Source organism: Oryctolagus cuniculus, chromosome 18 (assembly GCF_051225735.1).
Source record: "Oryctolagus cuniculus isolate XC-2025 breed Fujian yellow rabbit chromosome 18, ASM5122573v1, whole genome shotgun sequence".
NCBI classification, from domain to species: Eukaryota; Metazoa; Chordata; class Mammalia; order Lagomorpha; family Leporidae; genus Oryctolagus; species Oryctolagus cuniculus.
The window spans coordinates 8,753,045-8,767,139 of NC_142884.1; the positions used below are offsets into that span (position 1 = coordinate 8,753,045).

A 14,095-nucleotide genomic window follows, 5' to 3' on the forward strand; every position below is an offset into this window, starting at 1 on the left:
CTGGGGCCTGGCACCAGCGCCCTGACGCAGGCAGGTGGTGGGAGAGGCAGGTGTGCTGTCACGGGGGCTCTCGCAGGAAGGACCCCGGCCTCCAGCTGAGGGCTGGAGTGGGCTTCCTGGCAGAGGTCGTCTCTAAGCCGGTGCACACGAGATGAGTGGGAAATAGCAGGGGTCTGAGGGCGTGGGGGCGGAGAGCGTTCCGGCCAAGGAGGCTGCTGTGGGAGAGAGCGTGAGGCACCTGTTCGTTAGCATTCATCAGACGGCCCGGGCCCGGTGTTCACGTCTTGGAGCTCACAGTCTGGTCGGGAGGAGCGCTCGGAAGCAGTGGTGCAGGCTGGGACAGGTGCTCCACGTGGAGGCGTGCCCGCACTGAGATGGGCAGCAGGGGCCCTGTTTAAACTGCCGGGGTAGTGAGGTGCTGCCTGGGCCATGAGGGTCTTCCTGACGGTGGCGTGACCAAGGGTGGAGTGGAGAGGCCAGCAGCAGCCAGGTCACATGGCCTTGACCACCAGTCTGCGGAGCTGGAGGTCTGTCCTGAGGGTGCGCAGGAGCCCTGGGCGGACAGGGAGCGGGGGAAGGGCAGGGTCAGCTGCTGGTGCAGGAGCCCTGGGGAGGTGTGGGGTGAAGTGGGGCAGGTGAAGAGCCCCTGGGGTGGTGTGGGGGTGAACTGGGGCAGGTGCATTAGCCCCTGGGGAGGTGAGGGGTGAACTGGGGCAGGTGAGGAGCCCTGGGGAGGTGAGGGGTGAGCTGGGGCAGGTGCAGGAGCCCCTGGGGAGGTGAGGGGTGAACTGGGGCAGGTGAGGAGCCCTGGGGTGGTGTGGGGTGAACTGGGGCAGGTGAGGAGCCCTGGGGAGGTGAGGGGTGAGCTGGGGCAGGTGCAGGAGCCCCTGGGGAGGTGAGGGGTGAACTGGGGCAGGTGAGGAGCCCTGGGGAGGTAAGGGGTGAGCTGGGGCAGGTGCAGGAGCCCCTGGGGAGGTGAGGGGTGAACTGGGGCAGATGAGAAGGCCTGGGGAGGTGAGGGGTGAACTGGGGCAGGTGAGGAGCCCTGGGGTGGTGTGGGGTGAACTGGGGCAGGTGAGGAGCCCTGGGGAGGTAAGGGGTGAGCTGGGGCAGGTGCAGGAGCCCCTGGGGAGGTGAGGGGTGAACTGGGGCAGATGAGAAGGCCTGGGGAGGTGAGGGGTGAACTGGGGCAGGTGAGGAGCCCTGGGGAGGTGAGGGGTGAGCTGGGGCAGGTGAGGAGCCCTGGGGAGGTGAGGGGTGAGCTGGGGCAGGTGGAGACTGAGGCTGCCCCTGGGAGCGGAGGTGGCCCCCAGGAGCTTCTCAAAGTAGAGCAGGTGGAACCTGGTGGCCAGTGGAGCCTGGGGTCTGGGACGGGGGTGGAGGGGTATAATCAGGACGTGACTACACCTGGACAGCGCACCAGGTGACCGGGGGCTGGAGGTAGAAGCTGTCCGCCCGCGCTCTTGGGGAGTGAGGGTCCTCCCTGCTCCTGGGCCGTTGGCGCAGAGGAGCCCCGGGCTGGCAGCGGAGCCCCCCAGCTGGCTGTGGTTGAGCCCAGCGCTCAGCGTGCCTGCTGCCTTCCCCTCCCAGCTCGACGCCCTGGAGTTCCTCCACGAGAATGAGTATGTTCACGGCAACGTGACAGCTGCGAGCGTCTTCGTGAGCCCAGACGACCTGAGCCAGGTGAGAGCCGTCCTCCTCCAGCTCCGGGCTCTGGGCTCGGGGTCCCATCTGTCCCCAAACCGCCACTTACAGTGCTTGTTGAGACAAAGGATCGGTGTGCGTCGTGGCCCAGGCGCTCCTTTGAGTAATTCAGGAGAGTCGGGCGACTTGCCGGCAACACGGGCGAAGGATCGGCACAGCGGCTCCTTAAGTACCTGAGAAGGCGCCCGACCTCCCTACTTTAACCTGAAAACCAAATCAAAATGTTTTCTCCCTTTTGATGGGCAAATGAATTTATTCTCCATGTAATTTCAGTTCAATCTTAATGTATCTGCTTTTTGATGTATCAGGTTTTGTTTTTTGTTTTTTTTTTTTTAAGATTTATTTATTTATTTGAAGGAGTGGGAGAGAGCGAGTAAGAGAGAGGTCCTCCATCCACTGGTCACTCCCCACATGGGCACAACGTGCAGAGCTGAGCCAGGCTGACGCCAGGAGCTCCATCTGGGTCTCCCACATGGAAGCAGGCCCCAGTCCTTGGCCCATCTGGGTCTCCCACGTGGGAGCAGGCCCCAGTCCTTGGCCCATCTGCTGCTTTCCCAGGCCATAAGCAGGGAGCTGGTTCAGAAGTGGAGCAGCCGGGACTCAAAGTGGTGCCCGTACAGGATGCCAGCACTGCAGGCGGCGGCTTCACCTACTGCGCTACAGCACTGGCCCCCAGCTCCTGTAGGGAGCTGTCACACCCCTGCAGTCCCAGGATGGTGTGAGATGCCTGTAGGATGCCCCCCCTCTCACACCCCTGCAGTCCCAGGACTGTGTGAGATGCCTTTAGGACTCCCCCCACCACTCCTCCTGTAGGGAGCTGTCACACCCCTGCAGTCCCAGGACTGTGTGAGATGCCTGGAGATGTTCTGGTCACACCCCTGCAGTCCCAGGACTGTGAGATGCTGGGAGATGTTCTGGCCACACCCCTGCAGTCCCAGGACTGTGAGATGCCGGGAGATGTCCTGGCAGCAGTAAAACAGGAAATGCCTGAGGTTCCTACTGCCGCAGGGCAGGACGCTGCCTAAGTAGCATTTTTGAGTGATTTGTCAATACTCTTTGAGCTGCAAATGACAAATCTGGTTTAGCAAAAAAGGGGGTGGGTGTGCCACTCGCTGGTCTGGTCTGTGAAGTGCAGAGTGCAGGGCTCCACTGCCCTCCGGCTCGGCTGGGCCAGGCGCTCGGCCCTGGCGCTGGGGGCGGCTCTTCCCGCTTCCACACTGCTCGTCGTCTGGCAGACTTTCCCCAGGCGGTCACATGGCCACCAGAAGATCAGGCCTACGTCCCCATAGCTGGGCCGTCCTAGTAGGGGCAGAGCCGGTGAGCCCCTGTGAACCGCTGGGGAGGGCAGTCCTGGGGAAGACCCTGGAGCTATGGGTTAGTCAGGGTGCCCCAGAGAAACAGAGCCAACAGGGAGTGTGCGTGTGTGTGTGTGCATACGTGTCACATGTGTTTCCTCTGTGTGTGCATGTGTCATGTATGTGTGTGCGTCTCTGTATACGTTTGAATGTGTGTTGTGTGCATGTTTGCATGTGTGGTTTGTGCTTGTGTCGTGTTTATGCGCGTGCGTCTCTCGTGTGTGTGTATGTGTGGAGGTGTGTGTGTTACGTGCATGTGTGCATCTGTGTTGTGTGTGGAGAGACTGTAATGGAGGCTGATGCTCTCAGCTGGCCCAGGAGAGCTGATGGTGTCGCTTCCAGTGCAGAGGCAGCGGGCGTGGGCCAGAAGGAACAGCGTTTCTGTCTGTGAACCCTGGTGCGGTCGGGCAGGAGCCGCTCTGTCACAGCTTCCCCACAGTCCTCAGGGGCGCGGTCTGCGGTTCAGACACTCTGCCCAGGAACAACCCGGCGGCACACCCCAGCGTGTGAGCGCCCGGGCCAGGCAGGCTGCACCTAGAGTCGCCAGCGCAGAGAAAGCGACAAGAAGCAAGGGGAGCGGCGGCGGAGGCTGCTGTCCGGCAGTCGCCTGCTGTCCCGAGCACTGGCGCAGGGCTCCTTGCTGCTTGTTTACATCAAACCTCCCCAAGCCTCGTAGCCGCCGTTAGTGGGGGGGCCGGGCCGAACCAGAGACGTCCGTGACTGCCCAAGGTTGCGCAGCTACCAGGGGGCTGAGCTGGTCTGAACTCGGCTGCTGCGCTCCAGTTAGTGCCGGAGGGACGCACGTCCGTCCTGCTGGTCAAGCTGCCCTTGGGAATCCCACCCCACCCCGCATCTGGCGAGGTTCAGCCCCCAGCTTCCTGCTGATGCAGATCCGGGAGGCAACAGGTGAGGGGCCCAGTGGCTGGGACCCTGCTGCCCGCGTAGGAGACCTCGACGGGGCCCTGCCGCCCGCGTGGGCGACCTCGACGGCGACCTGGCTCCCAGCTTCAGCCTGACCCAGCCCCCGCTGTTGCAGGCATTTGGGGAGTGACCCAGTGAGGGGAACTCTGTCTCTCAAATAAATAAAAATTAATAAGAGCTGTTTAAACATGCAAAAAAGCTGAGTGCCTGATAGCAGGTACTGTGTGCTCCCTCTTTACAGAGCAAGGGCCCCGCCCTCCGCAGGGCCTGCCGTTTGAAGGGTGAGGATTTGGGATGATGTGTGACTTACTCACAGTTGCCTTAGGGCAGTGGGGCGGGGGGCTGGGGGCTGGGGGGATGTGGGTAGTTGGTTTGGGCACTTCTCACCTCTCCATACTGTTTGGCACTTGTGCTCTGAGCGCGACGTAGTTGTGTGAGTTAAACACGCTGTCGATATTGACTGGTGGATTCACACCTGCAGTCTTACCCACTGGTCTGTGTGGCTCTTCCCCGTGTGCACAGGTGACCCTGGGGGGCTACGGCTTCACCTACCGCTACCGCCCAGGGGGCAGACACGTGGCCTACGTGGAGGGCAGCAGGAGTCCGCACGAGGGGGACCTCGAGTTCATCAGCATGGACCTGCACAGGGGCTGTGGTAAGGGGACCATGGAGACCGGCCTCGCACAGGGGCTCTGAGGGTCCCGGCCAAGGTGGCGGAGCTCCAATGGAGAGGCTCCCCGAGGGCAGTGTGGGTGTGGGGTTCAGCACTACCACAGCAGGAAGCTGGCACTGGGATGGCCTTCACAGTGTGGCGTGGCCTTGGGAGCGTCCCCAGAGGGGCGGCTGAGGACAGTTGTGAGCCACGTGCGGAGTGAGGGAGTGGGCCCAGGCCAGGGCCGTGTCCCAGGCGTTAGCAGCCGGAGTCCTAGGACAGCGTGGTGCGTGGAAGGGAAAGGTGGCCCAGGTGGGTTCCTTGAGCCCTGCTTGGTTGTTTACTAAGAGTTGTTTATTTATTTGAAAGGCAGATTACATAGCTAGAGAAAAAGATCTTCCATCTGCTGGTTCACTCTCCAGGTGGCCAACATCAGTAGCCAGGAATTCATCTGGGTCTCCCTTGTGGGTGGCGGGACCCCCAGCACGTGGGCCACCTGCTGCTGCCTTCCCAGGTGCGTAGGCAGAGAGCCGGATCGGAAGCGCAGTGACTGGGCCATGAGCAAGCCTGATGGGCTGCGGTGTAACCCACTCCGCACGATGCGGGCCCCAAGCCCTGCTTCTTCAGATCTTGTATCGTGGCCGTCTGTGTGCTGCCCGTGTCCTCGACCGTGCTGAGCGCCCCGGGGCAGGGAGAGGAGCTCTGCACCCGCGTCTGGCGGCAGAGGTTGGCACAGTCGGCGCTCAGTGTTCGCAGAGGGTTTGCACGTGTCTGAGCCACACGACAGGAGGTGTAAGGAAGAGAAAGCCGCAGTCTCCCTTTTGCTCCCCTGAGGCTGGGCTCCGTCCCCACCCTGGACTCCCCGTGCTCGTCCCGTCTGGCCTGTGGCTCAGACTCCTGCACCGTGGCTGTTCCCCTGCCAGACTGTCCAGGGCTGGGACCCAGGCAGACCCGTGTCTGGGCTTTCAGGATGTGAAGTGGGGCCTGCACAGGGATTCACTGACTGCAAGAACAGAAGCTGAGATGAGCGAGCGAGCAGGTGAAGGCCTGAGTGAGCGAGGGTGGTGGAGAGCTAGAAGGCGAGTGGAGAGCGAACAAGGGGCTGGCGGTGCGTGCGTGCGTGGCTGAGTTGCTGAGGCGTCAGAGGAGTGCCAGCACTGAGCCGCCACCTCCCCCTCCAGGGCCCTCCCGCCGTAGCGACCTGCAGGCACTGGGCCACTGTGTGCTGAAGTGGCTCTACGGGGTCCTGCCGTGGACACACTGCCTGCCCGACGCCGACGAGGTCATGAAGCAGAAGCAGAAGTGAGTCTGGGCAACAGTGCCACAGCAGCTCGGCACCCCTGCAGGCGGGGCAGCAGGACGGGGAATGGAGGGGAGGCAGCGTCCGTGTACGACCCTCTGTGAGGCGGGATCCTGTTCACAGCCACCTCCCGGGGCTGTGGGGGGGCCTGGAGCCAGGCACACGCAGCACTTAGGTGGGCCTGCGGGACGCCGTAAGTCACCCATTCGTGCCTCGTGGTGAACCAGAGCAGCTCTGCCAGGCCCTGCCTCAGCCTTTGCCACACCAGGTCCTGCCAGGTCTAAGCGTTCAGCACCAGGGACAGCGGGTGAGCCCGGGCCTGGGTGGACAGCGAGTAGGGCTGTTCCCATGCGGTTCAGCACCAAGGACAGAGCCGAGGACCAGCTTAGGCGTTCTGTTTCAGTGCCAAGGGCAGCGGGCAGCTGGGTGCAGGAAGTGCTGGGGCCCGTGTGTTGGCACCCCTGACCCGGCCGCAGGGAGGCCCTGCAGGTGCAGAGGTCGGGGTCAGGATGCGTGTGGACGTGGGAATGGGCGTTGCCCACGAGACGTTCACAGCAGCCACTGCCCACGTCTGAAGTACAGGCGTGTGGTCAGACTCAGGCCTCGGCGATGTCCCAGGAGAAGGGCTTAGCTGGAGTGAGAAGAGGGAAGGGCTCCGCAGACGGTGTGACGGCCGTCGGACTTCCTGGTTCTGAGTGCGGTCGCTCCGGCACACGACTGAGGCTTGACCCCCTCTCTGCTTCCCGTCTCCCTCCTGTCCGCTACGGACAGCCACGCTTATGTTCACTTAGATTTGTGTCTTTGTGTGTGGTGGGGCTGAGGTTTGCGTAGATGGTGCCCTGCCCTGCTCGTCTCCTCCTGGCCCTCTCTTCACTCCACACTGTCTTCCGGCTTCTGCCGGTCCTTGCGTCTGCCCCGCGTTCACTGTGTCAGCCGCGTGTAGGTGTGTCTGTCCATGAAGAGGCTCGTGCTGGTCCCGTGCGTTCACTCGCACACCTGGCCTCACAGCAGTGCCCCCGACCCTCGGGGTCCGTCCCAAGGCTGTCGGTCCTACAGAGCCCCATGTGTTGTGTGTGTTTTCTTATACCCGTCTATGGAAATGTGTAATCGATAAATTAGGCCTACTAAGAAACTAACAACAAGAGCCAATAATAAAATAGAAAAATCGTGATTACGTTGGAATAAAAGTTCTGTGACTGTTCTGTCTTTCTGACACACTGTGCTGTCCTCACCCTTCCTCTTGCTGAGCACGGGTAACAGACTCTTGGCCTGGGGCCACCGTGTGCCCGATCTCACTGTCCCTTGCTGTCTGTGACTGTCCGTTGCACTGCCTGCTCTCCCCTGAGTGATGCTGCGCCTGTCTGCTTAGCTCTTACCTGTGTCCCTGGGAAGCACCCGGGGGTGTTGAGTGTGGCTGAGTGGGGTACAGGGCACCATGTCCTGCGTCTCGTCCTCGAGTTTCAGCCTCATTGTCCTTCACCTCACTGTCCTAGCCTCCTGTTTCAACGCACTCAGAGGAAGGGACGTGTCTACCCCACAGGGAGGTGCTTTTAGTGACGTGTGCACGGCTAGCTTGTCCCACACCTATCTGTGACAGGCACGACACCTGCTCAGGGAACCCCAGGGTGAGTGCCTGAAGATCTGACCACAGAGAGCTGAGGTCAGCTGCCGGGTCCCACCACGCCAGGGAGGTGCCTGCTACTGGGCCTGAGCCCCAAGCCGCGTGGTTGCAGAGGGGACCCCTCACCTCGGCACTGTCGCTCTAGTGTGGGAGGCTTCCTGGACGGATCAGGGAAGTCTCCTTCACTCAGCAAATGCTCACCACACACTGCCCTGGGCCGGCTCCGTCCTGGGCCCTAGGATACAGGAGTGTGTGAGGTAAGAGCCCTGCCCTCGGGCAGCACCCGCGCTGGTGGGCGAGGCAGACAGGAAAGGGTGGCAGAGATCCGGCTGGTGGGAGCTGAGGGGCAGACCCTGGACTGCCGGCTGTGGTGTGACGTCCAGGCAGGCCCCACGCTGATAGCTGTCAGCATCAGGAGCACCTTGGCCTGGTGCTGAGAAGCCCCAGGCATCCCTGCATGGGGGGGGGTGGGCAGGGCAGGCATCCCTGCATGGGGGTGCAGGGCAGGGCAGGCATCCCTGCGTGGGGGGGGCAGGGCAGGCATCCCTGCGTGGGGGGGCAGGGCAGGCATCCCTGCATGGGGGGGGGGGAGCAGGGCAGGCATCCCTATATGGGGAGGGGGGAGGGCAGGCATCCCTATGTGGGGAGGGGGGAGCAGGGCAGGCATCCCTGCATGGGGGGAAGCAGGGGCCTTGAGCCCCTAGGCCTCTCAGAACCTGCTGGAACGTGAGCCGTGGCCCTGTGTTATAACGTTTGTACCTGCATATGGTGCTGCCTTCCCGCTCTGAGCAGTAGGACCAGGTCCTTCGGCACTGCAGCCGGGTCAGGATTGGGGGCACAGATGGGGCACGTGGCCCCTGGTGAAGTCCACGGCCGACTGCAGTTCCTGAGGTGCCTGTTGTGTTAGTGGAGGGCAAGGCTGAGCTGCTGTGGCACTGTGAAACTGCACCTCAGAAGAGCCCACGTTTGCTCTGCTCTCGGCCCCTGCGACACACACGCATCCTTCTCCCAGCGGCAGAGAGCACGGCGTGGGTCTGGAGAAGGGGTCGTGCAGTAGACGAAGACAGAAGTGAATGCCTGGGCTTCTCTGTGAGGACGGAAATCAGCCAGCCTCGGCCGAGCCTGGCTGGAGGGGGAGGCGCAGACAGGAAGCAGGCCCCCCACGGTGAGGGTGCAAGTGGCCAGGGGGATTGGGCCCTGGGGTGGGGTAGGGTAGGGGCGGGCTGATGTCCCCATTGCTGACGGACACTCATGCCCAGGAGATGCCGGATCCCAGAGCACGGCACGAGAGCGTTCCAGGCTGGGGGGAGGAAGGCAGGATTCCTAGGCAGCACAGACCTGAACTCTGTCGTTCATTGACTCAGTACCCGGTCTCTGAGCTGGAGGAACCCAGATACCAGGCAGCTCAGCGTCGCTCTGGCTCTCCACTGTGGTCGGTGGAACCACCCTGAGGCTCCCTTGGGTCGAGTCTCCCTCCCTCCACGTCCCGTAACATTTTTAAGATTTTTTTTAAGATGTATTTATTTGAAACAGCTGAGCTGAGCTGGTCTGAAGCCAGGAACCTCACAGATAGCGGGCCGTCAGCACGTGGGCCATTCGCTGCAGCTTTCTCAGGCGTGTTAGCAGGGAGCTCGGTCTGAAGTGGAGCTGCCGGAACCCAGACTCGCTCCCACATGGGATGGCAGTGCCGCAGGTGGCAGCTTTACCCCCGGTGCCACGATGCCGGCCCCTCCCCTTTTTTTAAGATTTATTTATTTGAGAGAGTTACAGAGAGATGTAGAACCTGAGAGAGAGACAGAAAGGTCTTCCATCTGCTGGTTCACTCCCCAGATGGCTGCAACAGCCAGAGCTGAGCTGATCAGGAGCCAGGAGCTTCTTTCAGGTCTCCCACGCGGGTGCAGGGGCCCAAGGACTTGGGCCATCTTCTGCTGCTTTCCCAGGCCAGAGCAGAGAGCTGGGTCGGAAGAGGAGCAGCCGGGACTAAAACTGGCACTCACGTGGGATGCCGGCACTACAGACCAGGGTTGTAACCCCTTGCGCCACAGCACCCCCCCACACTCTTAAGAACAGTTACTGCACTTGTCACGTCTGCGTGCATGAGGGCTCCCCTTCGTGAGGCAGAGTGAAGTGGGCGTAGCAGCCCTTTTAGCATCAGTGACAGCGGGGGAAGCAGTCAGCGCAGAACCCCAGCTCCTCCCGCGGCCGCAGAGACCACACCGGTAGAGTTGGTGGCCTTGGCACTGCGCTCCTGCCGTGACCGCCACCTCTCTGGGCGTCTCAGGGGAGTAACCAGGATGCCCAGCAGGGGGCAGTGTTGTGTCATGCACCTTGTCAGGCGTTTTACTGATCCAGGAGAGGCTTCACCCATCAGGCCCTGGGGGGCCTCAGGAGAGCTGTAAGCACTGGGTGCAGGGCCCTGTCGGGGGTGCAGAGGAGGCTGGAAGGAAGCCTGTGCTGGGCCCAGAGCCATGGAAGACGCGGGGTGCGGCAGAGAGCCGGGGAGCAGGAGGGAGGAGCGTTGGGACTTCCGGGCTGAGGGCTGGCCGAGGCAAGGATGGACAGCAGCCTGTGGCTGGGCTCAGGACCGGAACGGGCAGGGCATGGGCTTCAGCTTCCCGTGAGCGGGTGTGTGTGTCTTTGAACATGTATGTAAGCCGTGTGCCTGTGAATGTATGAATTGTCGTTAATCACACACTGCATACTGGTGAATTTCCCTAATGGCTGGAAGTGTTTGTATCCCCAAATCAACGCTCACTCGCTCCCCACAAGGCTGGAGCCGGGCTAGGCTCCACCTCCACGTTTCAGCCCTTCCATCCGCCACTTCCTGCTTTCCCTCAGTGGTCTCAGTGCCAAGGTGCCCTGTGGGGTCGCCAGGCACAGGGAGGCCGGGACGCCACGTGTGTCAGACACCCTGTGTTCAGGCGTGAGGCATGGCACGCTGGGCGAGTTCGATGCTAATGAGCATCCACATTTGTTGAGTGAGACGTCTTCCAACAGACGCACACGTCAAACAAGGTCGTGTGTCGATCGGATGATGGAAAGGAGTTTCCCTAGCAGCCCTGGCTCCAGACGGGGAGAAACCCCTGTCCACAGTGACTGTAGGGGCGGAAGCACCAGGGACGCCAGGCCCAGCTGTGCCCGCAGCTGGCAGGGCTGCCGACCTTCCTGGAGAACCTTTCACCTGAGCCCCTGTCCCTTCAGGTTCCTCGACAGCCCAGAGCCCCTGGCCGGACTGCGTGGTCCCCGGATCAGGCCCTCAGGTACGTCCAGAGGGTGCCGGGAACGGGTGGGGATGCGGACGGGACTGGCTCGCCCTTGGGTTTGCCTCTCTGTGCTCTCTGTCTTCTTTCTTGGAGTCTCTGGATGCGTGTGTGGCACGTGCTCATTTCTGGGTGTGTGAACCGCAGCGTGCACACCACCTTCTTTAATGGGACCCCGGGCTCCGTGTTGGCTTCCAACCTGCTGTCTTCATCCAAGAAGAGGATATTTTAGAGGTTTTCTGGGTCCATGCTTATAGAATCTTGTCAATATTGAATTGTGAGAAAATACACATAATACACAGGATTTTTATGTATTTATTTGAAAGAGTTAGGGAGGGAGAGACAGAGAATTTCTATCCGCTGGTTCCCTCCTCAGATGGCTGCAATGGCAGGGCTGGGCCAGTCCAAAGCCGGGAGCCAGGAGCTTCCTCGGGTCTCCCACGTGGGTGCAGGGTGCAGGGGCCCAAGGACTTGGGCCTCCTCTGCTGCCTTCCCAGCTGCATTAGCAGGCGCTGCATCGGAAGTGGAGCAGCAGGACTCCAGCCGGCGCCGCAGGCAGCAGCTTCACCCGCTGTGCCAGTGCCGGCCCCGGTGTAGTGCTTTCCAGACTGACTGTTGCTATGAGTTGGTTGTGAAATCAGTTTAGTGAGTGAAGAACAGGGTTGTTTTTTTGTTTTTTTTTTTTTTAAAGATATAGTTTATTGGGAAGGCAGAATGACAGGGATAAACAGAGCTTCCATCCAGGCCAGCCTCTGCTGCTTTCGCAGGTGCGTTAGCAGGGAGCTGGGTCGGAAATGGAGCAGCCGGGACTTCAGCTGGTGCCCTGATAGGGGCTGCAGCTGTTCCAGGCCGTGCCTTAACCTGCTGCACCACAGTGCCAGCCCCCCACCCCGAATGGTATCATTAAGTGTTTGAAAGGGCACATTGAACATATGAGTGCAGGGACGGTGTTGTGGTGCAGTGGGTTAAGCCACAGCCTGCAATGCCCATATCCCAAATGAGCGCCAAACGTACCTGGGTGCCTGCCACCCACCTGGGAGACTGGGTGGATTCCAGGCTGCGGCCTGGCCCAGCACAGGCCATTGCAGCCGTCTGGAGAGTGAGCCAGCGGTGAAATTACCTCCCCCCCCAATCTGCATGGGTTTCTCCCCCTCCCTCTGCAACTCTGCCTTCAAATAAGTAAATCTTTAAAACAAACAAACAAAAAAAGCCAGAATGCTTCACAGGGCTGAGGAAATGAGGGGGTCTAGGTGACTCCTGTGGTACTGATGGATGTGTGAGGGGGTCTAGGTGACACCTGTGGTACTGATGGATGTGTGAGGGGGTCTCGGTGACTCCTGTGGTACTGATGGTGTGTGACGTGGTCTAGGTGATTCCTGTGGTACTGATGGAGGTGTGTGAGGGGGTCTCAGTGACACCTGTGGTACTGATGGATGTGTGAGGGGGTCTCGATGACTCCTGTGGTACTGATGGATATGTGAGGGGGTCTAGGTCTAGGTGACTCCTGTGGTACTGATGGAGGTGTGAGGGGGTCTAGGTGACTCCTGTGGTACTGATGGAGGTGTGAGGGGGTCTAGGTGACACCTGTGGTACTGATGGATGTGTGAGGGGGTCTAGGTGACTCCTGTGGTACTGATGGAGGTGTGAGGGGGTCTAGGTGACACCTGTGGTACCGATGGATGTGTAACGTGGTCTAGGTGACTCCTGTGGGTATTTTTAAAGGCGCACATTTGTGAGGTGGGTCTTCTTCAGACGTCTGAGGAGCGTGGTCGGCCTGTGGGTGCACAGAGCTTCCTGGAGCCACGCCAGGGTGCACAGGCCTGCGCCCTCCCTGAAAGTACCTGGATCGTCTCCAGCTGTCTGCTGTTGGAAATGCTTCATTGCTTGGTTTGTTTGTTTGTTTGTTTTGGCCTCCCTGGGTTTTGGTTTAAATGCCAACATAATATTTGCCTATAAAATAGGTTGAACTGAACCGCGGTGTCTGACAGGAGAAGTGAAGGTTCCTGGCCCTTCCCAGCCCCTCCCAGTGCCCTTGGAAGTGACCCCGTGAGCGTTAGTGAGGGGTGCGGGTGCGGGACAGGTGCGTGCTGCCCACGGCGAGCAGGTGGCAGTGGCCGTCACCCCCCAGCACAGAGGCCGGAAACAACCTGCGGGCGCTGGGTCCAGCCGGTGCTACTTCTGCCGGTCTTCAAGGGGGTGGGGCTGGGGGTGCACATCAGTGCCAGTGCAGCGTCTGGGGCTCTCGTGGGGCCGGGCGGCCCAGGTGCTCCTCACTGTCCCATGTGGCAGAGGCGCTGGGCTGGCTCACCCCTGCCCCACAGGGTCACGTGTCCCCCAGGGCCAGCTCCCCCAGAGGAGCCCCAGAACCTCAACTCCGCCACTGCTCAGCATCAAAACAAGCTATAGGCCGCCCCGACCCAAGGGGCGGGAAGCCCACTCCCCCTGCTGCAGGGGAGGGCGGGGGCAGCAGCAGAGCCGCACCCAGGACCCGGAGGCGCAGGCTGCGCCCTCAGCTCTCAGCCCAGGCAGCCAGTACCTGGGGCACAGGTTGTTTTGTGTTACTGTACCTGTTTATTAGGGCTGACTGATGGGTAAAACTAGTGTGTGTGTGTTTAAGATTTACTCTGTTTATTTTGAAAGAGTTACAGAGAGAAAGGGAGAGACAGGCCTTCCACCCCCTGGCTCACTCCCGAGATGGCTGCAGGGGCCAGGCTGGGCCAGGCCAAAGCCAGGAGTCGGGAGCTGCATCCCGGTCTCCCGCAGGGGTGCAGGGCCGGATACTTGGGCCATCCTCGCTATTAGCAGGGAGCTGGATCGGAAATGGAGCAGCTGGGACAAGAACCGGTGCCCGTATGGGATGTTTGGCTTTGCAAATTGCGGCTTTACCTGCTGTGCTACAGCACCAGCCCCAAACCATTGTGTTTTTAAAGCGGTTTTGTTTTTTGTGTATAAAAACGCACACCTGTTCGGCATCTGGTTTTTCTCGGCTCCCAGTGGGGCTGTGTCCCTGCTCGGGTGTCCACCGCGGCTTTCCCTCCCGGCTGCGTGGCGCCGGCTGGGCCGAGCGTGAGCTGTGCCTGGTTGTCAGAGGCCGTTCTCGCTTTGTGCTGGGGGCGTTTGTTGCCATTCGCGGCGTCCCTGCTCAGGAGCCCCCGCCCTCAGGAGCCTCATCAGGCCGCGTTTCTGAGTTTTCTGAACTCGCTGGGCTCTGGCCGCGGCCGTGCCGCTCCCGCTGCTTCCCCTCCCGTCCTCCCTCCACGCAGAGGACGAGCGCCGCAGCCG

The 14,095-nt window shown here is 61.1% G+C and overlaps 1 protein-coding gene and 1 long non-coding RNA gene across 39 annotated transcripts in view; one reads left to right on the forward strand and one right to left on the reverse strand.

Annotated features, from left to right (window-relative positions):
- VRK3 (VRK serine/threonine kinase 3) overlaps positions 1-14,095 on the forward strand; it is a 33,839-nt gene that overhangs the window by 14,970 nt on the left and 4,774 nt on the right. For 18 of the 38 annotated variants that reach the window (XR_016224594.1, XR_016224597.1, XM_070063037.2 and 15 more), the window contains 4 exons: positions 1,591-1,683; positions 4,503-4,635; positions 5,814-5,934; positions 10,755-10,813. Coding sequence is in view for 27 of the 38 variants with exons in the window: in XM_070063037.2 (XP_069919138.1) it covers positions 1,591-1,683; positions 4,503-4,635; positions 5,814-5,934; positions 10,755-10,813 (406 nt within the window). In the remaining 11 variants the exon portion in view is untranslated. Of the gene's footprint in view, positions 1-1,590; positions 1,684-4,502; positions 4,636-5,813; positions 5,935-10,754; positions 10,814-12,535; positions 12,701-14,095 lie in introns of all 38 variants that reach the window. The other 20 variants (XR_016224595.1, XM_070063040.2, XM_089318893.1 and 17 more) reach the window with 6 other exon arrangements.
- LOC149120762 (uncharacterized) lies at positions 282-4,278 on the reverse strand. The gene is made up of 2 exons (XR_016224599.1): positions 1,754-4,278; positions 282-553 (listed from the first exon to the last, which is right to left on the reverse strand). It is a non-coding gene; the product is annotated as an uncharacterized LOC149120762 (long non-coding RNA).